Source organism: Armigeres subalbatus, chromosome 1, assembly GCF_024139115.2.
Source record: "Armigeres subalbatus isolate Guangzhou_Male chromosome 1, GZ_Asu_2, whole genome shotgun sequence".
Lineage (NCBI taxonomy): Eukaryota > Metazoa > Arthropoda > Insecta > Diptera > Culicidae > Armigeres > Armigeres subalbatus.
Window position 1 is genome coordinate 290406350 of NC_085139.1, and position 24232 is coordinate 290430581.

General features: G+C 35.9%; 2 protein-coding genes and 1 long non-coding RNA gene across 4 annotated transcripts; all 3 read left to right on the forward strand.

The window, feature by feature from the left end:
• The first annotated feature begins 8925 nt into the window (after positions 1 to 8925).
• LOC134215556 (uncharacterized) lies at positions 8926 to 9608 on the forward strand. Its single transcript, XM_062694721.1, has 2 exons — positions 8926 to 9023; positions 9095 to 9608. Exons 1-2 carry the CDS (start codon positions 8982 to 8984, stop codon positions 9383 to 9385), a joined length of 333 nt encoding a protein of 110 aa, XP_062550705.1. The 5' UTR covers positions 8926 to 8981; the 3' UTR covers positions 9386 to 9608.
• Positions 9609 to 13577: 3969 nt separating this feature from the next.
• Positions 13578 to 14758, forward strand: LOC134215567 (uncharacterized). 2 transcript variants are annotated; one of them, XR_009980225.1, is made up of 3 exons: positions 13578 to 13856; positions 13923 to 14232; positions 14317 to 14758. It is a non-coding gene; the product is annotated as an uncharacterized LOC134215567 (long non-coding RNA). The 2 variants fall into 2 exon arrangements; XR_009980227.1 differs by having other exon boundaries at positions 13578 to 13852.
• Positions 14759 to 19484: 4726 nt separating this feature from the next.
• On the forward strand, positions 19485 to 23196 carry LOC134207445 (uncharacterized). Its single transcript, XM_062683166.1, has 4 exons — positions 19485 to 19514; positions 20993 to 21203; positions 21379 to 21720; positions 21864 to 23196. Exons 1-4 carry the CDS (start codon positions 19485 to 19487, stop codon positions 22352 to 22354), a joined length of 1074 nt encoding a protein of 357 aa, XP_062539150.1. The 3' UTR covers positions 22355 to 23196.
• The last annotated feature ends 1036 nt before the right edge of the window (positions 23197 to 24232 follow it).

Below are 24232 nucleotides of genomic sequence, written 5' to 3' on the forward strand. Positions count from 1 at the left end.
GCAAATGTAAGTTTTGACGTTTGTCACAATCTATAAATAAATACGCTCTCTGTTAGCTATCACCAGAAACTAATAAATATGCCAGGACAGGATTTAGATTTGACTTAAAAGTGTCCGCTTTATTTGGCAAACCATCATATTTAGATGTTCCAGAATGAGACCACATGCACCAAATACCCCCAGAACACATGCCATTTTGCAAAAACATGAAGTTTGTGGCGTTCTATTCCAGGTTCCAAAACTGATCCTAAAGTGGCCATGTCTCTAACAAACCTGCATTCCGAGATATTTTCGCAAATTCGTCAATGGTTAGGAACGCTCTCTGCCAACTACCACCAAGAACAAGTAAAATTCAGCGCCTTCTACTAAATGGCGGTGAAAACATCGTCGAAAAGATCTAATTTTCATGAAATTAGTAGCAAAAGTCAATGTTTACAACTATCGCCGCTACAAAATAACAATATCCAAATATGGCGCCCACTTCTGTCATATTAGTTAAGCGCACTTCGTAAAAAAAACGTATTTTCTAACGAATTGTTGCATTACAAGGCATTATGTATTTTATACCAACGAGCATTTCTTAATGCACTGATGCATTTTTAAACGCATTACAATTTCATTCGCATTTGAAGCGCATTTGTGCATTTTTTGAAGCATTAAATAATTTGGCATATTTTTAACGCATTTTTATCAATACGTATTTTGGATTCAGCTAAATTTCACAGTGATCCGCCCCTCGCCTACGAGTCAGAAAAGGTCCATCGCCTAAGCCCAGAGAATCGTTTGTGTATAATATGGGGGACACACTTGTGGTATTCATACCATGGTACAAAAATCTTGAAATGAGTGCCATACCAATTATTGTCTTCATTAAAGATAGCCTTGAAATTATTTTCTTGTCGCCTTGTACCATGGTACGAATACCACAAGTGTGTGCCCCATATAATAGCGCTAGCTGGAGCTTCCAGCGCTAGACGTAACCGATCGCCTTGTAGAAAGATGTAAGCTATATGCTATTGGAGCTTCGACACGTGTCAAAATTCAAGGTTAAGTGGAACCACATAGACCAAACAATATCCATCCATCCGGCTTGAAGGAATCTATTATTGAATGCAGTAGGGAATGATTAGGAAAAATAGTCTACACCCAGTTTTTTTTACACGGTTGAAATTCATCAATTTCTCGGTAAACCCGAACTTTCACCACTTTATAAATACCCCCTGAATTTTCTTTGATTTTTTGTGAATTTTTTGGTGGGGTCAACTCATTGTTTCATTGACGCTGAAGGTCTTAAACGACTAAAACCAAACCGTGTAAAAAAAAACCTGGGTGTACTAGATTTGAGCAACAAGAAAAATATGCGCATAACAAAGAACAGAAGAAACGAAGGCTCCTCCGCAAGCTCGATATTCTATTGAACACTGGTTCCTGTCTTTGAGAGTACGTGTGCGTAAAAAATATTACCAATGTGAAGGTAATCTGCGATATCCTTATATACAGGTAACATTTGGACTACATTCAATTATTCTAAGTTAACCTACATTTATTTCCTTCAACAGGATTGAATCGAATGGGAAGAATGATGGCAGAATCACTCAGAACTCTACTAACTATTCCTTACCTAGTTCTTAAACCATTAATAGTGATTTACGAAAACAACACAACCATATGCAGAAGTCTTAACCCCCGGAGGCACAGAAGGAAAAATCTAAAACGATGCCGAAACCACTGTCTCATATCACGATGTTAGAAACGAACATTCATCGAAACTCTAAAGGGGAAAGGCATCACGGATCGTCCTTGGAGCTCATCAAGAACTTCATATCGGTTTACTACAAATATATCGCCAGTGCACTTTGACTTCAATCATAGACCAATCATTCAATCATAGGCCTAATAATCAATCAGACCAATCAATCAATTATAGACAATCAATCATAGACCAATAAATTATTAATAAACCAATCAATCAATCCCGTGATGAACTTATTTTTAAGATACAAAATCTCGTTAATAAAGTATTAAAAATCAATCAACCATAGGCCAACCAATATTAATCATAGGGCGATCAATTAATCATAAACCAGTCAATCAATCATATACCAATCAATTAATCATAGGTCAATCAATCAATCAGGTCAAGCAATCAATCATAGATTAATCAATTAGTCATAAACCAATCAATTAATCATAGGCCAATCAATAAGTCATAGACCAATAAATCAATCATAGGCCAATCAATATCAATCATAGATCAAGCCCTCCTTAGCCGTGCGGTAAGATGCGCGGCTACCAAGCAGTACCATGCTGAGGGTGGCTGGGTTCAATTCCCGTCGCCGGTCTAGGCAATTTTTGGTTTGGAAATTGTCTCGACTTCCCTGGGCATAAAAGTATCATCGTGTTAGCCTCATGATATACAAATGCAGAAATGGTAACTTGGCTTAGAAACCTCGCAGTTAATAACTGTGGAAGTGAATGAACACTAAGCTACGAAACGGCAATGCCCCAGTGAGGGAATTGATGCCAATGAAAAAGAAGAAGAAGATTAAGCAATGAATCATTTTTTTAGTTCTTTATTTAAGTGATTTTTTAATGTGAAATTAAGTTCATCACTGCAATCAATCATAGGCCAATGAATTAATCATAGACCAATCAATCAGCCATAAACCAATCAATCAATCATAGATCAATCAATCAATTATAGGACAATCAATAAGTCATAGACCAATCAAATAATCATAGGCCAATCAATCAATTATAGATCAATCAATCAATCATAGCCCAATCAATCAATCATAAGCCAATCAATAAATCATAAACCAATCAATCAATCATAGACCAATCAATTAATCCAACCAATTAATCAATCAATCATGGACCATACAATCAATCATAGACCAAGCAATAATGGGCCAACCAATCAATCATAGGTCAATCAATCAGTCATAGGCCAATAAATCAGTTATGAATCAATCAATCATAGGGCAATCATAGGCAAATCAATCAATCATAAACCGATCAATCAATCAATCAATCAATCATAGGCCAATCAATCAATCAATGATAGATCAGTCAATCGATCATAGGCCAATAATTATAGACCTATCAATCAATCATAGACCAATCAATTAACCATAGGTCAATCAATCAATCATAGGCCAATCAATTAATCATAGACCAATAGATTCGTCGATTGATATTTATATTACACTATGGATCTCCGGCTCCTCTATCAAAAGTGCGTTTTGAAGTGAGTTGACACCATATTATGTATGAAATATATATTGATTTGAAATAAAATAAAGTGATTTTAAAATAAATCTAAATTAATCTACTTCTTCCTATTGGCATTACATACCCACACTGGGACAGAGCCGCCTCACAGCTTAGTGTTTATTAAGCACTTCCACAGTTATTAACTGGGAGGTTTCTAATCCATGTTACCATTTTTGCATACGTATATCATGAGGCTAGCACGATGATACTTTTATGCCCAGGGAAGTCGAGACAATCTAAATTAAATTGAAGTTAAAAAGTTAAAATGAAACGAACTTTTCACTTTCGGACTAAACACATGGACTACATTCAAACGCAATAATGCAAACTACTAAAACTAAACCAACTTCAATGAAACTTCATAAAATTTTTGTATTGTTAAGTAATAAATTTAAGAGTAGAGTGTACTAATTAATTTTTTAATAAATATCTCAGTGTATCATCTCATTTGGCTCTCTAGTTTTCCATGCGAGCACAAGTATAGCATTATCTATCCAAAAATGAGTTCGATTTCCCGTTCGACCTAGGATGTTTTCGGATGGAAAACATACTCTGCTCCCTGGGCATAAAAAAGCTGTTAATAATAATTCTGGAAATGCTCAGAAAACACGTTGTATTTGAAAAACAGGGCAAGTTCAACATGACGATAATATAACTCCTTTATAACTCTTCAATGGCTCGGGAACATGACCTGCTTTTCTATTTAGAGTTCTTCGAAGTACGAAATTTGATGTAAGAAAACGTTTGGCACTAGTTATTCATGATTGTTTATTATTACGTAAGCTATTTTTTTTATTAAAGTATTCAACTTCATGCACATTTTGTTTGATTTCAAAGTTCACACAATTGGCCATGACCATGGGCACAAACCTGTTTTGTTTTCAGCAAGATGACGTTCATAACTTGCACATGAATACGGTGGAATGGCAAAGGTTCGAATCAACCGTGTCGCATTTGGTTGCCGCCAACCGAAAAATTACTATTGTTTCAAGCCTATACCTTTTTCGTCTGGAAGTCACTCTCAGATTTTTGATTATTCTGGTTTATTTATCTGATTTCCTGTGGTGATATACCTATGACATTATTCATAATGCTTCTCTACAACCTGCAAGAAATTAGAATGTTTTGTTAGTGTATTTGGTCAAGTTGCGATAGTAACCCGGGCATACCTGATGTGTCTGATAATCTTAACCGGTGGCACTTCCGTTATGTACTTCGGCTATGGCCAAGCTTCCGATTGATATGGATATCCCGGTGTAATTGATACTTTCACGGCAGCAGCAGGCAGAAGAAATTTCCTTCATATTCGGATGGGACCGACTCAGATGGAAAGAAACAACGTAGAAAAACAACACTGAATCACAAAATCCGCGGAAACGAATAGAAATTTTTGCACGCCGTCATTGGATGCCGATAATTTCTCCACGATCCCTGGCAAATTCTCAAACGAAACTTGGAACTCCGTTTACGTTGGAAATAAAACTCTCACGCAAAATAATGTAAACAAATGAACTGTCAAATTTTTCGTAAATTTAATTGGGGGGCTTCCCAATGGTCGAATGACTGTAATAATTGTAATCGGTCACTCCCCAGGGGTACTAAGTGGTGCTCCGAAAAATGGCCACCACTCCGTCTATGTATTCGTCAATGGTTATTCGATAATAAGGCATTTTATGAGACAGATCGAAACAGCTGTTTTTCTCGTGTTTATCTACTTTGACAATTAGTGGGAGCCCGTTTGTTTGGTTATTTCGCGCTGAACATTTCAATGGGTCTGATCATCAATTCTACCTATTTTACTTTTCGGTTTCTAGAACTTGAGAACCAAGCTTTTCGTACGATTTCCAATACGTGTTGCTGGTTAATTCATACACTAGCATTCTAAGCATAAAATGCTGAAGAAAACATGAATTAAAAGTGAAACGTTAGAAAATTTATTTTGTGTTTGGACCTAACGGAATGTTCACGCAGAATCATACCAAAACAAAACATTGAATGTAAATAATCGGGCCGCCGCGAAACGTCTCATAAAATACCTTATTATAGACCAATGCAAGATCTTGTTCTAACCTCACTTATTTGACAGTTCACAGAGCTTGTTTACAAGGTGTTAGAAGAAAAATCGATGAGGAGAAAATTAAAATTCATATTTTTAGTTTAAAACTGCTGCGATCCGAATATTTCAATGATATTCTTTGCATTCAGCATGAAATCAATCGCAACGGACATCTACATGCGAATAAAATGACGAAACAATTTTATCGGAAGCTTCGCCAGAGGCTAAGTCCCGGTGAAAAAGCTCTGTGAACTGTCAACCTACGTCATCATGCACTGGTCTATTGAACTGTCACTTTTAAGTTTAATTTGAGTTTAATTATCCAATTGAGACAGATCCTTAGGCTCTGTCTCATTTCCCGAATCAAATTTAATTTTACTTAAAACTGACAGTTCGAAAATTTAAAATTCACCCGGCCATAAGAATGGCTGCGTGCTACCCAGCAATTCCAATAAGACATCGATCAAGAATGATTCGATATCTGTCAAAAGTAATCCTGCTCATCCAGCAGGGTTATTCGATAATTATTGAACTGTCACTTTTAAGTTTAATTTGAGTTTAATCATCCAATTGAGACAGACCCTTATTAATATCTAAGACACTGAAAGTAACGTTCGGAACAAATATTATCTAAAAACCGATAAAAAGTGTGGGTATTTTTTTGTGAATTGGCTTGTGTCGTCTCCCTTGGAATAAATATTGTATATCAAGGATGTTATTTATCGATCATTTAGTAATCTGCGTTTTATCATTTAGTAGTTTGTCAATAGCACATTCCAGAGGCTAAATTTTAAAATGTGTTGTATGGTGAACTTCTACACAGAAAGAAAAACCATTAATAATAATGAAAAAACCGTTGGTTAAAATAAAAAGTTTCATTGGTTCTTTTTCGTAGAGAGTCGAGCATTTTCGGAATAAAAGTTTGTAAACTTTTTATTTAATCAAGAGTTTAAATGTTATTTGCTGCTCTAGAATCGAAAGTTTGAACTCTTAATTATAGATTGTACCATTGTCAGATCAATCAGATTGTACTGTGGGAAATGAAAGTAAATGATTTTATCGCATTTCATATTGAATGGTGCTATTATTGATGTTATTGAAGAAAGTTTTCGCAAAAAATAACTCAACCTAGCATAAATTTTGGAAAGATCGTAAGTTCAAACCGGTAATTCCTCCACCTTTTTGTATGTCTTACGATCTTTACAAAAATTATGCCTCAATATTTTGGCAATCAAATTTAGGTAATAATTGTTTCACTACACTTTATTTTTTATATATTTCATTTATCAGGGAACTTATCCCCAATGACATCTATGACTTGCGTCGGCCACATAAACTGCCTGATAAATTTTATGTTGATTCGAAGATTTGTGCGGCTAACGATATGAGCGAATCTGCCGGATAACATTCCTTCGGAGTCGTCATCCTTGCTGTAGTTTCGATCCATTGTGGTTATGGTTATGACATTGTCGACATCAGAAACGTATGGGGTTTTAATAGGTCCATGTTTGATTATGTTCCGGCTCGACATCTGGGTAACAGAAATAAAAAAGTTGTAATAAAGAATAATGCATAATAAATTTGGCGAAGAAATAACAATTGACTTTGATATTTACAAATATTACTCACCTCATCATCATATACCAGTTATGTACGCATCTAAGCTACTGGAACTCCAAAGAATCGTTTGTTTTTCGGGAGTTTACGGTTTCTAATCTACATTTTATTAAAAGAAAATTACACATTTTCAAAAAAAAACTATATTTCTCAAGCATGCGAACACTGCAGAAGGCACTTATTTTTCTATTTTTTCTTTCAGAGTCATCTGTCACGGTGATTATTTTTTTCACATTGAGTGTTTTGAAAATAAAAGTTCAAACACTTTTGTGTTCATAAGATGAATTTCAAAATTGATATTCAGACCCGACGAAAAATATGATTGAATTAAATACATAACTTTCGATTCTAAAGTTTTCACTTTTATTTTAAAGAAAAAATATCACTTCTTAGAAGCAAAGTACAATATATTTGATAAAATAATATTTGTTCTTTCTGTGTAGTATGAAGGTTTTTCCACCGACAAACCGACGTGCCTTCCCATATACAGTTCTTCAAATTTCTTGGCAATTACTCTCCTTTCATTACCTAGCTCCATCTGTGCGATGGTTTACACAACAGCTCTCACAGATGTGCGGGCAAATTTGGCCATGCACTCTTTAATTTATTTCATCAGCTTCCACGTATTAATCAATATTCGATATTATAAATATCAAGAGTTTTATGATAGAATTCGTTAGCCAAATGAAAAACATTCGATTTTCAAAAATGTGTGTAATGATCGTAAAGACTTAAATGTCGATTTAAGCATCGAAAAAGATTTTCTGTTACTTGGTTATTTTTATCTTCATCGCTGTGTAGATTATTTGGAACGTGCATATAATGTTTACGTCGACCAGCTGGTGGATTGCGCGCATTTTGCTTTTTCTTTTTCTTGACTTCTTCTGTCAAAAGAACGTTAATGTCAGTAATGACAGAACGAGTTACTACACTCGAGGTAAAACGATTGTATTACTTTTTGCCAATTTTGGAATCAGAGAGGACCGTCGGTTTGTCGGTGGTTTTTCTACAACTCTGCCTAACAGGTCGATGTTTGAATTCCACTCTTAACGGAGTTAAGGCGCCAGTTGCAGTAACTCGTACTAAATGATAATAAAATTTCAATCATTTAGTATAAGTTACGGCTACTAGCGCCTCAGCTCCGTTATTAGTGAAATTCAAAGAACGAACTGTTCCCGGATAAAACAGTACCATAGGCTCAATAGTGTAAACAATTGGATTACCATATGCTCTACGGTATACAATAGGATATATTGTGTTCTGATGGTTGCACATATTGTATCAACACCGTGGATATAATACGTCAACATAGTTCTCTAATGTAACAGTACTTGCAATTGTTATTTTGGATCATTTTAGTACATAAGTTTTAATTATTGATAACTGATGAAAACTTTATTCAAAATGCTAAACAATATTTACCCCATTGCGAGAAAATGCATTATTTTTCTCAAAAATTTAATTGTTGAACGTTAAAGCCGTCATAATTAAGAAATTCAATATCGTATTGTTTTACTATAAAAATACAATCAAATCTAATGTAACTCGGACGGTTTTCTTAGGATATTTCAACAATATAATTACGATACACTCTATTGTTTGACAAAAAAAAGTGTACACTGCTAAAAAATCAATAATTTTCTACATATGTAATGACACATAAAACAATCAGAAATCATCCGCTATACATTTTATATGGGCTTTATAGAACATAAAATCATGCAGATACCCTTAATAAGCATGAATGCTAACAAACAACTGCATCTCTTTTTGAAAGTATATGTGGGGACTAATGGTTAAAAACCATAACATCTCACACATAAAACAGACAATGATGAAACATATAAATGCTGTCCAATGAGCAGCTCGAAGTAGCTCGAAGTTGTTCCCGTCCTTCTCGTTCTTTTTTGTTAGCAAATGGGCATGAGAGGGATGGGACGAACTTCGAGCTACTTCGAGCTGCTCATTGGCGAACCATGCGCAAAAGCACGAGAAGTGTCAAAAGGAAGGACAAAAATATACAAGTGAACGCATGTTGAACGACGCTTCGGAAATTTGGGTTTTCTTGCATCAGGTAGGACTTGTTAAATATAGTTATAATTTTATACTTAATGCATTTTATGGTTCTTTGTTCAATGAATTCAGATGCTGTGCGAATGGGAACAAGGAGTGGAACAAGCTAAAAATAGTGTTGTGAAATGTGATGACCCGCTGAGTAAATTCGGGCCGAATGCATGTTTCCTTCTCCGGAAGGGATGTCTTCTCCCTTTGATTCGTTTTGATTTGATGGCGGAGACGGTTGTTGCGGATGTTGGATTGCGGATGTTGTTGGAAACGGTTGTTGCGGATGTTGGGGATAATGCTGCTGAACCGCCTGTTGGCGATGCGGACACTAGAAAGAAGGTGCTGAATAAAGATCGGGAAGCTCAACAATGATGCCGAAAGTCTGCTGCTAAACACGATGAGGCAAACATTAGGGACGTTATTGGCAAATTTGTGTGCGGCAGCCGTTAGTTATGTTTTAACCATTAGATGGATTTCACAGTCGTCTCTGGATTACTGACAGTGAAAAGCGTATAGACATTGTGAAAAACGAAGATCTTCACCATTCCGATTGCATCATGCTTAAAATGCTACTCATAATGAAGAAATAAATATAATCAAATACAAAAGTTCGTTTTATTATTTTTTCATGTTACGAATACCAATATATTTATATTGTGATTTCAAATGAATAAAGAAATGAATTTAATTAATCAAATCCATTCAATTTTATCAACAAAAAACAATAAAGCTAATTGGTAAGCATAAATAAATTATATGTGTGCTCACTTATACATTTTCTATAAGGCTTACACATAAAATGCATTAGATGGAAGCTATTGCAAAAATCTATATCGCTCACACATAAACTTGATATGGATTTTTTGCTCAGTGTATGAAAAAATCTCTGATTTTGTATCCAGTTTTCCGCGAGCGGTAATGGCCGCCAGCTTGCCTGCGGGTCAGTCTCTGATTTGACGTTTTTGGAGGTCAACTGCACCCACCGCTCCAAGCATTCTGACCAATGTTGCATATAAGAAGGTGCTGATTCAGTGAATCCAAGCCTTTTCTTATACCACATTGATCAAAATGCTCGAATGGTGGGTGCAGTTGACCTCCAGAAACGTCAAATCAGAGACTAACCCGCAGGCAAGCTGGCGGCCATTATCGCTCGCGGAAAACTGGATAGTTACGATACTTAACAACCCGTACATTCTATTGCGAAAACTTCATTTACAATCAATTGAATGGTTCAAAACAATACATTCTAATGTATTTCTATTATTTCATCTACAGTATAATCTAAGGTCAATTTATTGTTTTTGATAGTAATGTTACAATAAATTGTATTGTTTTTCTATAATATTTTTTATTCGGGAGAGTTGTAGAAAAACCTTCGGACTAGAAGTTTGCCATACAACACATTTTAAAAATTAGCCTCTGGAATGTGCTATTGACAAACTACTAAATGATAAAACGCAGATTACTAAATGATCGATAACATCCTTGTTGTACACACTTAAAATAAATCGTCGAATTCGGTAAAATTTTACCGAAATCTCAACAGCAGAACTGTTCGGTTCGGATTTTCGGTGATTTTGACAGTTGAGCAATGGAAAAAAAATACAAAAAATCTGTAAAATAAGTTACCGAATAGTTCTGCTGTTGAGATTACGGTAAAATTTACCGAATACGGTGAAATGAGTTAAGTGTGTAACAAACAAAGTGTGTAACGGAACAAAGTTAGAACACTTTTTATACCGAAGTTGGATTTTTCTCCAGATACAAGCAACTTTCCCAACTTCGGAAAGTGCGCTGGATTCGCCTAAAGATGCACTAAACATCGCATCAATTAGTTTGACAGATAAAACTTAGGAAGAAAGTTCGGTTCGGAAGTCCCGAATTCCGAATTCTAAGGGCCGATGTCCACGTAGCGGTTTTTCAAGCTGCGTTGACGCAGCGTTACTCGGCGTTGAATCAGGCTATGAATGCACACGACAAGCGGTAATTTGCCGCAAAACTTCTAACGTCAAACCAATCTGTCACGCCAAATGTCATCCGCCTGCCAGCTGTTGTCAGTTTGTCATTTTCCATTCTGTTCCAATATGAATCGAGTTATCGATTCACATAAAGACATCAAACGTGAAATATGTAAAGAATTACAAAGTCGAGTCAAGTACGAGACACTGAAGACGGCCTTACATTTGAGGTCGAAATACGTATCTGTCAAGATACAATTAAGTGGTGGAATTCAATGGGATTGTACTAACTCGTCTTATGACAAGTGAAGACATTCCACTAAAAAGCTCAAAATAATTTTCTTAACATATTTAAAAGTTTGATTTTGATTTGTATGAAGCTCATTGCCCCCGAACAAGAATCAATGGGTAATGCTATTAAAAATATGTCATTAGCTTTTACCTACATATATGATGGCAGACTAGAGCAAGTAACTCAGTATTTTCCCAAAATAAAAAGTTCCATTGATACTATCTAGTAGAGAGTAGAAAAATCAATTCACTGTCGATTCAAAAGTCACCCATTATCTACTTCTAAAATGAAAAGTTCGAACTTCCGAAGTTAATTGTAGAGCTGTGAAATTGAAATCATGCCACACAATCCGAAAAACACGTTTTCAATACAGAGAGGCAAAAATTTGGCATTGCTTTGCTTTATCCCAATGTATTTTCTACAATTATAATAAATAATTATTGTTATAATTTCATAATGTTCTTTATTCTTTATTTCCAACTTAAATATATTACTTCATTGGGTTAGATTAATCTTGAATAATTGTGGATCCAGACATTTAATTGTTCTTATCTTGAATCCATCATATGTTGTCTATGGGGTACGATTCTTTAATCATTTAATATATCGGCTAGATAGTGACGAATCATTATTTTGTTCTGGAATAAAAATTCAATAAACATTTTGGTCAGATACTGCAGCCGATTTTCACTCCACTGTAACACGGACCGACCGCAATAGCGTTGCCCCACAACACTAGAAGAGTCGCACAGATCCCGAAGTCTTAGGGCCGATGCCCACGTAGCGTTTTTTCAACGCTGCGTGCACGTGGCGTTGAAAAAACGCAGGTATGCATCGGTGCGGCGACGCTGCGTTACCGCTTTTTCCCGATGCACACATGCGTCCTTTTAACGCCGTGTGCACGCAGCGTTGAAAATACGCTACGTGGGCATCGGCCCTTACTGTGGCTCGCTACCATCTCATCATGTGGTCCCGTTTCTTTTTGCAATCGCAATCCACATTGTTTGACGACATCCTTCCGTCAACATTCCTAAAAACATGTTTATCTATCAGCAATAGAAAAGCTAACATATAGGAATCTCGGTATCGAACTTACATTTATTATTCTTCCCATGGAACTGGTATCGCCTGCCTTGGTGTAGGGTCCCGCGGAATACACTTTGTTGGTTGAATTTCGTCTGCTCCGTCATTCAGTCCAAAACTGTCACATCGCTGTCTGTTCGGAAATCAATTTATTCTGATAAAGTTGGTACAATCAACGTCACTATCGCACACATATTTCGGTTGACTTTAACACTATTCGCCAGCCTGGTATGTTTGCTTGTCACTTCTTTCCAAAGGTGTGTTGATCACGGCTGGTATTAACATAGGAGCGAAAGAAACATTTACTGCTCCGAACTATTACTAGCACGCTAGCACTATTGTTTAAAAAAGTTAGATTTGAAACGTTTTGTTATTTGCAAACTAATTTGCGAAACCAAAATGAACTGATTTGCGAAGTATTTTTGTTTGTTTTGATTTCGCTCTGACAGATTCTTTCTGCAGATTTTCCCATTAGAAATCTTGTTGGAAAGAAAAAGAATAGAGAAATGTCAAAAACTACTCGCGTGCACGCTGCGTTCCTGTGGAAAAGCGGTGACTTTGCGGTAACTTTCGCCGCAAATGAGACGCGAGTCGACGCCGCGTTAACGCAAGTGCGTGTGCATGATTCTATGTGATGTTGGGTACTTCCTGCCGCAAATGCGTGGACGCCGCGTGCACGCAAGTTCAAAACCGCTACGTGGACATCGGCCCTAAGTTGGTGCTACGTCGACAATAGTACAGTATCCCCCCGCTGATCCGACAAATGTATGGCCGGAGTATCGAGGTTTCTCTCGTTAATCCGACTGTCAAATCCATACAAATGAACCAAAACAAAATCACAGCACAAATTTGAAAACTGACAGCATAATGTGTTTAAATGGGTGTTGATACTTTTTAATCCGGAAAATTCCGAATTAGCGAGGTCCGGACTAACGAGTCGTCGGACTAGTGAGGTCCGGATGAGCGGGGGGATACTGTATTGATATAGTACTTGCAGAAGTTTTTGCTGCTCGAAATATCATAAACCTGCACTCAGAAATAAATTTATATCAAATAGATTAAAAGTCATGCTAATGCCTTGTTCAGATTACAGCTGAATAACATGTTATTCGAAGGTGTTACTTCTGAATAACAAAACCGTTCGCACTAGCATTTTAGGTAATACTATTTGACAGTTGACAGCATGTGTCAAGCGCCAAATTTTTTCGAGCAGTTTGTTGTTTGTTTACAAATATGCAGCGAGATTCTTCAAATTAGAAATCATTTATCATTAAACAATTTATCTGTTTGCGATTAAAGAACTGTTCAGTGGTTATGAGATTTATTAATTTGCTATTTTCTTCGTAATTGCAAGAAGCGGACCAAACTCCGAAGGCGTGAGTTCAGTATGGGATGAAACTGATAGTGATTAGTGTGTGCTAAGAAGCCAGAAGTATTTGTGTGCTTCGCTTAAATTTTATTTTGCTCATTTTTCCTTCGGAAATCGGCTAGGAACTGTGGTTACAAGTAGGTAATTTCATTAGCTTGTTTACTGATGTTGCTTTCTATATAAAATAGTGTGTATTGTTTGTCTTAGGTTTCGTCACCGGTGAACGGGATGTGAAGTCGAGGATTCCATAAATATTACATAGGCAGAAAGCATCAATGGAGCCTGGAAGGTCAAGATGGATCAGAAATAATACAATGTTTAGCAGCTGCAAGACGAGCCAACGTGAATTCAAGTTAAACAAAATTGTATCACCAAATAGTGTGACAATGGAATTCATGGAACAACTTCAGCGCGAGAAAACAGGATTCCTGGAACCCGAACTAACTCGAGAACTACGGTGGAAATTCCAAAAATATTCAGTGCTATCGTTTGGAGCGACCGACGGCTTTTTACTGGGGTAAGTCCGAAACAGTTTATTATGCAAAATATTTTTGAAATTTTCGAAATAATGTTACTGACGATAATAATTTTATGTATTTAGATGTGTCTAGTCCTTGGACCCAATGGGAAGTGTCAAGTGTTGTATCGTTGATCGGATTATTCTGCACCTATTTTGTAGATCCAGTTTTGCTCAAAAGGTCACCAATCGGAAAACCACAAGTTGCCGGTAGTGATAGTATTATAATTGGTTTTAAGAGTAAGAAACCCACCGTCGTTTCACCCACAAGAGGATGTACGAAGTAACTTCCAATTTTTATAATAAAATAACAATTAAACAACGCAGGATGATATCGCACGTGATCATCATCAGACGAGATGGTATTAGTTGCCAAAATCAGCTAAAACCATTCATCACATTCCATTTATATCTCAACTTAGGTGAACGAGGCCAGGCACGGAACAACGTTGTTATGTAGGAAGGGATCGTGGAGTACTACTAACTAAAATAGATACTAGAGTAAAATGATTCAAACGAAATAAAGATATTTAAACGCACTCACTTCTTCTTCTTCTTTTTCTTCTTCTACGGGTCTACATTCCAAGTGGAACCTGGCGCGCTTTTCAACTTGGTATCCTTCACTAGTTTCTCAGTTAAAATTTGAAAGCTCTTCTATGCCCGCCATTGCATAAGTGTATGTCCTGTTTGGCATGTACAATGGATACATTATGCCCAAGCAATCGAGATTGTTTTCCACCCGAAAACATACTAGTTAACTTGTTAACTCTGGATTCGCAGTCCTACGCATTCAGTTGAAGGCAGATAGCTTAAGGGCTAAATATATTCAAGGTAATATGAATTAGACGGTTCAAATGAAATGTAAGCAACCTGAAAATCTATTCTTGTTTTTATTAACTGTGGATTCAATTCACTTTTAATCTAGCTTTATTTTTTATGAATTTTAAAATTATTTATGAAAGTTTCCTAAGAAATATCGAATTTAAAAATTGATGTATAACGTGTTTGAAGTAAGTTGTGAAAAGGTTTCTGTTAAACATACAGCTTATTGATTGATAGAAGATGTTTTGTATTACATTCTCACGACTTTCTGATAACATGTATTTTTTTGATATTTGTTTGGTTTTTCAAAATGTTTTGTTTAACACTCTCTAGACATAAAACATGTCGCCAGGATGATTTCTCGAACTTACAATTAACATGTTCATTTTTTGACATTTGTTTAGGGGTCGTACACTAATTACGTAAGCACTTATGGGGGGAGGGGGGGTCTGCTATTTTCTTACGCTCCATATAAATATAAAATGATTCTTGGAAAAATCTTACATGGGGGCAGGGTGGATTGAAAAACCCAGAAAAAATGATAACGTAATTAGTGTACGGCCCCTAAGTTAGAAGATATTTAGTTATGATCCACATGTATGTGTATTTTAATTTATTTTATCAAAATGAAATTCTAAAAAATGTTTGCATGTATTTTTTTCATCCAATCCTGTAAATATTTTTATTTGAAATGAGACATTTGTCAACAGCTTTTATTGTATTAAATTTACAGATCATATTATGTTGAGCGAATGAACATTTAATATTTAATATTGAATATTTAGTATTTAAAATTTAATATTTAATATTTAATATTAATTATTTAACATTTAATATAAATTACATATTACATATTATTTATTTAACATTTAATATTAATTACATATTTAATATTAATTATTTAACATTCAATATAAATTACACATCTAATATTTAATATCAACTATTTAATATTTGATATTAAATACATTTAATATTTAATATTCAATCCATATAATAAAAATAAAATTGTCTGTGTTCGTATCCGCATAACTTAAAAACGGCTGGAAGGATTTTCTTCATTCCTTCTGCAAATAGGTTCGTTATCGTTTCCGACGGGTTTATATGATATTTCCTAATGCGAAAATCATGAGTAAAGTTAAGTAAATCGTGAAAAACTAAAATTAAGAATCGGGTAGTTCAGAACATGAATTTTCGCCTACTATGCAGGACAACGTCTGCCGGGTCGACTAGTATTTAATATTTAGGGTCTGTTCAAATATTACGTAACGCAATAAGGGGTGAGGGGTTGTTTAATTTTTGTTACGATTTGTTACGCAAAATATGGGGGGTGGGTGTCCTCAGAATATTATTACGCGTAACAAATTAATTGCATAGAAGAAAAAATTAAAAATGTTAAAAAATGTTTTATTTTCTTTAAAATGGCATAAAATATACAATGCAACGTGTTTTAAATATTTTTTTTTTTTTCAAACAAAATTATTTGTTACGCGTTACGCTAAGGGGTGGGGGTAGTTCTGAAAATTGTTACAGATTGTTACGAGGGGGTGTGGGGTTCTCAAAAACAACGTTTTTCGCGTTACTTAATAGTTGAACAGACCCTTAATATTTATTATTTAATATTTAATATTAAATATTTAATATTCAATATTTAATATTTAATATTTAATATTTATTTTTTTATATTTAATGTTCAATATTTAATATTAAGAATTTATTATTTATTATTTAATATTCAATATTTAATATTTAATATTTAATATTTAATATTTAATATTTAATATTTAATATTTAATATTTAATATTTAATCTTTAATATTTAATACTTAATATATAGTATTTAATATTTCATATTTAATATTAGATATTTTATAGTTATTATTTTATATTTATTATTTTATATTTAATATTTAATTTAATATTTAATATTTTTTATTTAATATTTATGATTTAATGTTTAATGTTTAATATTTAATATTTAATATTTAATATTTAATATTTATTATTTAATATTTAATATTTAATATTTAATTTAATATTTAATATTTAATATTGATTATTTAATATTTAATAGTTCAAATTTGATACTTATTATTTAGTACATATTTAATATTTAATATTAAATATTCAATGTTTAATATTTAATATTTAATATTTAGTATTTAAAATTTAAAATTTAAATTTTAAGTTTAATATTTAATATTCAATGTTTAATATTTAAAATTAAATATTTAATTTTCAATATTTTTTATTAAATATTTATAAATATTAAATTTTGAGTAATAAATATTTAATATTTAATATTAAATATTGAATATTAAATATTCAACATTGAATATTAAATGCGACAGTCCATCATGAAGTATACCTTGCCAATTTTCAGCTCCGTTGTTCTACACAGCTGATTGAAGAATCCGATAGAAAACGAATAGGAAATCAAAAATGACATTGCCGTACAATCCAATTGGACACGTGAAATGACCAACCACTTGAATGCAAGAAAACATGCGCAGGGCCTTCGGCCTTCAGTCGAGCAGCAAATTCGATCAGTTGTATCATGTTATTCGCAATAACATGTTATTCAAAGGTGTTATTCGTGTTGGCCGGAGCAAGGGAACCCCCTCACAAAGAATAACAACTAGAGTTCCCTCTCTACACCACGGCAGGCTACTGACTGATACTTCTACCAGCAGCTGCAGTTCTCTTTATTCAACAATAGGTATATACAATACATCCATAACAATATTTCTTAATCAATACCAAAGAGCAACTACAACTAACCGGCGCCCACTTCTTATCCATCTTCGATCTACAGCGAAGCGTCGCACACTACCTGATATTCCAACACTCCTCCTTAGTGTGCACGCCTCGCAACTCAACTGGCTCCTTCTAACACCGAGCCTCCCGTCCAGAGCTCCTCCTCGCCGAACAATTCCTCTCCTGGCCCAATCCGTTGCCCTTACAAATGGCCTCTACCGAACGTTCCAGCCTCCTGATGAATGCCGTCCGGCGCTACACAAGACTTACGTGGCTGATCCATGATCCCACTGCGCCACGCGACTTATGCGGCCGATCCATGATCCCACTGCGATAACGTCGACGGCGATATCATCCCACTAAGATGAAGAACGGGAATCGTTCCTGGGCCCATAACCTGTTGGCCGGAGAAGGGAACCCCCTCACAAAGAACAACAAATACTAGAGTTCCCTCTCTACACCATGGCAGGCTACTGACTGATAATTCTGCCAGCAGCTGCAGTTCTCTTTATTCAACAATAGGTATATACTGTCGGTGTACAATGCTTACCTACTCAAATATACACACCTTGGTATGCGTCTGGCAACACGAAGCGTTTGGCCGACTCAAAGCGCGGGAGAAAGAAGTTTTTACATTCCAATCGCAGTGCTTGACGAAACAAGTTATATTTTCAATCCGTTAATAAAGTTTTATACAAAAAGTATTCTCGCGTGTGCTTATTCTTTTTGTACCGAATTCCTTACGCTGAATTTCGCTGTGTGGTGTCCCCAGTCCGCCCGTCATATACAATAATCCATAACAAACTTCCTTAATCTATACCAAAGAGCAACTACAACTAACCGGCGCTCGCTTCTTATCCATCTTCGATCTACAGCGAAGCGTCGCACACCTGATATTCCAACCTGATATTCCAACACTCCTCCTTAGTGTGCACGCGTCGCTACTGTCCTGGCTCCTCCTAACACTGAGATTCTCGTCCAGAGCTCCTCCTCGCCGGAACAATTCCTCCTGGCCCAATCCGTTGCCCGTACAAATGGCCTCTATCCGACGTTTGCACAGCACCCTCCGTTGATCAGCTCCTGAATGTTCCGACGCTCTTCTCGGACTCCTGCTGACCAGCCAGCATCCTACCGAACGTTCCAACCTCCTGATGAATTCCGTCCGGCGCTACCCAAGACTTACGTGGCTGATCCATGATCCCACTGCGCCACGCGACTTATGCGGCCGATCCATGATCCCACTGCGATAACGTCGACGGCCATAACATCCCACTAAGATGGAGAACGGGAATCGTTCCTGGGCCCATAACCTGTTGGTCGGAGCAAGGGAACCCCCTCACAAAGAATAACAACTAGAGTTCCCTCTCTACACCACGGCAGGCTACTGACTGATACTTCTGCCAGCAGCTGCAGTTCTCTTTATTCAACAATAGGTATATACAATACATCCATAACAATATTTCTTAATCTATACCAAAGAGCAACTACAACTAACCGGCGCCCGCTTCTTATCCATCTTCGATCTACAGCGAAGCGTCGCACACTACCTGATATTCCAACAGTTCGGCTGTCAGAAATGTATGGGAATATTACCTTCGAAAAACATGTTATTGGCCGAATAACACCAAAGCGCGAATAACATGTTATTCGATCGTAGTGCGGATATAGCATAAATGGCTATTCGCCTGGTTGACCCCAAGCTCGTATTTTATCCAACAATACCTCGATAGTATAACTTTAAAATATTGTTATTTAGTATATGTCAGCTTTATGACATTTTAGTTTATTTTAGATCTGGTGCATAGTTTTTAGGTTAGGTTGACTTGTTTTCATCATTTCACTTGCCTAATGGTGTAAATAAAAGTCTGAACAGATATTTCTTCATTTTTATTCGTTTACAAATCGTAAATATACAACAAATAAATTCATCAGTAGGTGCATGAAGTAATACAATATACACTGCCATTTCTTTTCAGAAACAATGCACTTTCTTTCCTGCTTTCGGTAACCTTGGTAAATACCTATATCGGTCTACTAACAACATTGTTATTCTTGGACTTCCGATTGAAATCTTGCGAAGTCCTCCCGGTTTCTTTTAAACACAAATTCACTGCTTGATCTCACACATTTTTCTTACAGAGCCATTTCACCAAGGAGAACACACAAGCTGTTTCAAGCCGAAAAATCCCAAAAAAAGACTGCACATCTCGCTAAAACGACGGCCTATCTTTTACGGATTTTGTCCTCTTTTTCGGATTTTTTCCGCTTTGAAAAGCTTGTGTTGTTCTCCTTGCATGCCACAATTAGGCTTTCAGCGATCGTGTACGTACACGCACGTTTCACTCACACTTTTACTCGGTTTGCTTGCAACCACGAGCAGCTGTCACGGCAAAATCAAATGGGATTGTTTGCAACCACCAACCTGCGTTCGTGTTGGTGAGAAATGTCGGCGAGACCCTAATGAATTATTAACACTAATGGATCTTCTAACAAGCATACACAAGTTCATATTTCGGGATAATTTTAGGTTTTCATGCAGACGAGAAATGTCCTCCGTCTAGACGGTCGTTTTCGATGAGTTCTGATCAGTGATCACTTTTAATTTGCACTGGATTGGGTTCACGTTGTTCTGCGTGCAAAAACGTTCATTTTCGTTTGTGTACCTATATGTCGTCAAAAGGCGGGTCTACAAAAAGAAACAAACAATTAAAATAAATAATATTAAACAGAAAGTCCCAGTTTCTCACATTTTTACATTAATTTTTAATATTTTATCGAAAATTGCGGCGACTCGATAGGAAAAACCACGCGCGAAAATAAAATATCAACAGACAGAATGCGAAAGCAAAATAAGTTTGCGTTATTTTGCCATAGTATAAATTTTAATTATGGGTAGTATACATTTTTATACTAAGAGTGAAATCAGTAGTGAAATCAGTTACAATGCTGCTTTAGACAAACTTTCAGCTGGTGCTGTTCTGATTTAGAGATCTTCATTTGCCATACAAATACTTTAGTATAATTGAATTGAAAAAAATAATACTAGTGATTAATTTATATAATTTATCTAAAAACCTCAAGGTTCCTTTTTCTACAAGTTGTATGTAGTTTTTGAACGTACCCTTTTGAAAATGTCATGAGAACCGATTTGTAAACAAAATTTTATTATTCTTTCCGGCAGCATATCTGGTATCAACCCTCAATTCACCGTGACGCAAATGGCAACAAAGTAAAATTGGGACGTGTTGCGAAAGGATGTTTATACGATCGAAACAACAACTGTCTTACCGGTAATAACACGGTGAAAAAGCTCACGAAAACCTCGCCGTTGTGCTCCGTTCATCAGGAAAATTCGTCTGTGCCACTCGGAGAAAGCATCACTGAAGCAGCAGGTAATATATTTGTTCTACATGATTTGGTCAGATCACAGATTTCATAAAGCTGCAAGAGCTGAACATGTGCATCATAAACAAAATTTTCCAAATTATCCAAACAAAATGATAGGAGGAGAAGGCCCAAATGGTTTTGACTAGAACCTCACTGTGTTTCCATAATTTATTTTTACAGTTACTGCGTACGAGGAAACAAAGAGGTGGTTCAAGCACCATCACGACGAATGGGAAGCAGTAAAAAAGCGTTGGACGGCAACCAGTGCGATTCGTTTGTATGAAATAGGCAAACAGAAACAGTCGTCGTTTCAGTGCATTTTGGAAGAGTATCCGGTGCTACGATCATGTGATGGTTACCAGCTTGTTAAAATAGACTTCTGCCAGAAATATCCTGCAAAATCGGATCTACTATTTAATCGTTTCCTGGATTTCCGCACCCGTGCACAAGTGGTTTTCTGTAGCGAAGCGTCACCGCAGTGCAAACCGCTGTGTGATTTCCTACAGGAAAATTTAACTGATGGTAATGAACATGATTTTTTTAAATTTTCCGTTATGTTTAGCTCAAAAATACCAAAAACTGGTTTTTGTCGTTCAAACAGCAATTCAATGATTTTTAAATAATTATTTTAATTGTATTTTCTTTTCAATGCTTTTCTCTGATAGATTCACGTGATTGCATAACAACGCTGCTTATCTTCTACATCTGGCCAAGTACATTCATGCGCCTTCCAAACGGAACAAAGTGGAAGCCATCCCACCGGGAAGTGGCTGAAAGTTCCATAATCTTCCTGAAATCTTTAATCGACTTTGAGACAGAACTGTCACGGCTCAGCAATCAGAACAGGAAAAGAGGTTTGCCCGACTATCCCGTTATTGTCGTAGTCGGGGAGGGAATCACGAGTGTTGGCCAATTCTTCGTATGTTTCAAAGATATCGCGTATAAAGCTGAGACCTTTTTAAAAGCTGTGGACATAACCTTTAAGATCTACACTGCTTATGGAATAACGTTCCCACCAGAGGCAACAGGGCCTTGGCAGTTTATTGCAAGCTATTTATACGACTTTGAAATACCTGACGACTGCCATAGAGCCAGGATCCTCACACTCACATCAACCCTTCGTAATCACCTCACTCCAGCGTTGGCTTCAACATGATCACATGTTTCATTCCCGGCTGCAGCTGGAAGGCAACGTGCCCAGCACTTTACAGCTTGCACCTACGACGACTGCATGAGCCGATCGATGTTTATACGTGTTCGGAGCATAACTGTGGAAGAAGATTCAATGTGAGATGTTCTTATATTAATCACATTAAAAAACATATGAGAAATAACGTTGAGAGTAGAAAGCATAGAGAACATAGGATCACTGTAGGTGAATTGAATCCAATAGAATTTGAAACAGATAATACTAATGATACTATAAGTACAATAGAAGTCGTCGAACAAGAAGAGAAAGATGATCAAAATGAACCGAGAGAACTAATATGCATTGAAAAGCTATCGCAGGAATTCGGTCGTTTGAGTGTAGGATTCAATTTGAAATGGTTAAACAAAAGTTCTGTTACTCGTAAGCTAGTTTTTGAATTTCAAGAAGATGTCCGTGACAATATTTTAAAGCCAATTCAGGATGTCGTAGAAATAATGTCTGAGTCGGGGCTCATTTCGACGTTAGCAAAAAATGCTTTATCTTCAATGTTTTCGATGTTTTCGAATGTACAATCAGAATATTAATTCGTTCGTCAATTAAAAGCAATGCAACTGTATGAAGATCCCATTATCTTTACTATCAGTAATGAGTTGAGACCAGGAGTGATTCACCATAAACTTGATATGATCGCTGATGAAGTGAAAGGTGTTCTTATGCCAATTTGCTTCCAACTGAAGAAATACTTGGAATCTCCAAACATGCTGGATACAATAATTAAAAATCTAAAGCCATCTCAAGATGGGGTAATAAAGTCATTGATTGATGGCCAAATATGGTCAGAAAAAGTGAAGGGCTCAGGAGAAAAAATTATTATTCCTGTCAATTTGTTCATAGACGGTTTTACCACTAGTGACACAGTATCTCCCCATTCCGGTAGCACAAAAATTTGTGGAGTTTATTATTACATTGCTTGCTTACCACCATACATTCTCTCGAAGCTACATAGCATAAATATAGCTGGTTTTTTTTATGTCAGAGGATCGGAAACGTTTTGGAAACAGTCAAACTTTTTATAAATTAGTTGAAATTTTCAAAGATTTGGAGATCAATGGCTTAGATGTTATATATGACGGGCAGCTAATTAAAGTTTTTTTTGCTATTGGTTTTGTCACTGGAGACAATTTGGGACTTAGTGAAATTCTTAATTTAGTGGAGTCACCTGCAGCCAATTTCTATTGCCGTGTTTGCAAAAGAGCTAAAAATGATAGAGAAAAGGATTCTAAGGAATTCGTAGAATTTTTAAGAACAAAGAAAGGATACGATGAGGATATTCAGCTAGATGATGTATCAAAAACCGGTATAAAGGGGAATTGTATACTTAACGATGTGCCTTCGTTCCATGTTTCTCATAATTTCTACTTTGATATAATGCACGATGTTTCAGAAGGCATATGTTTGTACGGGTTATCGCACTGCTTGAATCACTTTGTATATAAGCAAAAGTATTTCACTTTAGATGATCTAAATTGCCGTAAAAATCTATTTATTTACGGCGATCTGAATTCCGACAACATCCCAAATGACATTAAAGATACTAATCTTGCTAAACAGAAGATCAAAATGACTGCAAATGAAATAAATACTTTGACACGATTTTTGCCTCTAATAATAGGAAGTTTAATACCGGATTATGACCCGGTATGGCAATATTTTTGCACCCTTCTTAGAATATTCGATATAATAACCCAACAAACAACGACAAGCTACAAATAAGCATCTAGGTTGAATTATTGTTTATTTGTGATCTTTGTAGCTGAATAAAATGGATGCTGAATAATTTGCTAGACAGATTTCATTTCAGCATTTAATCTAACTAATATTCGA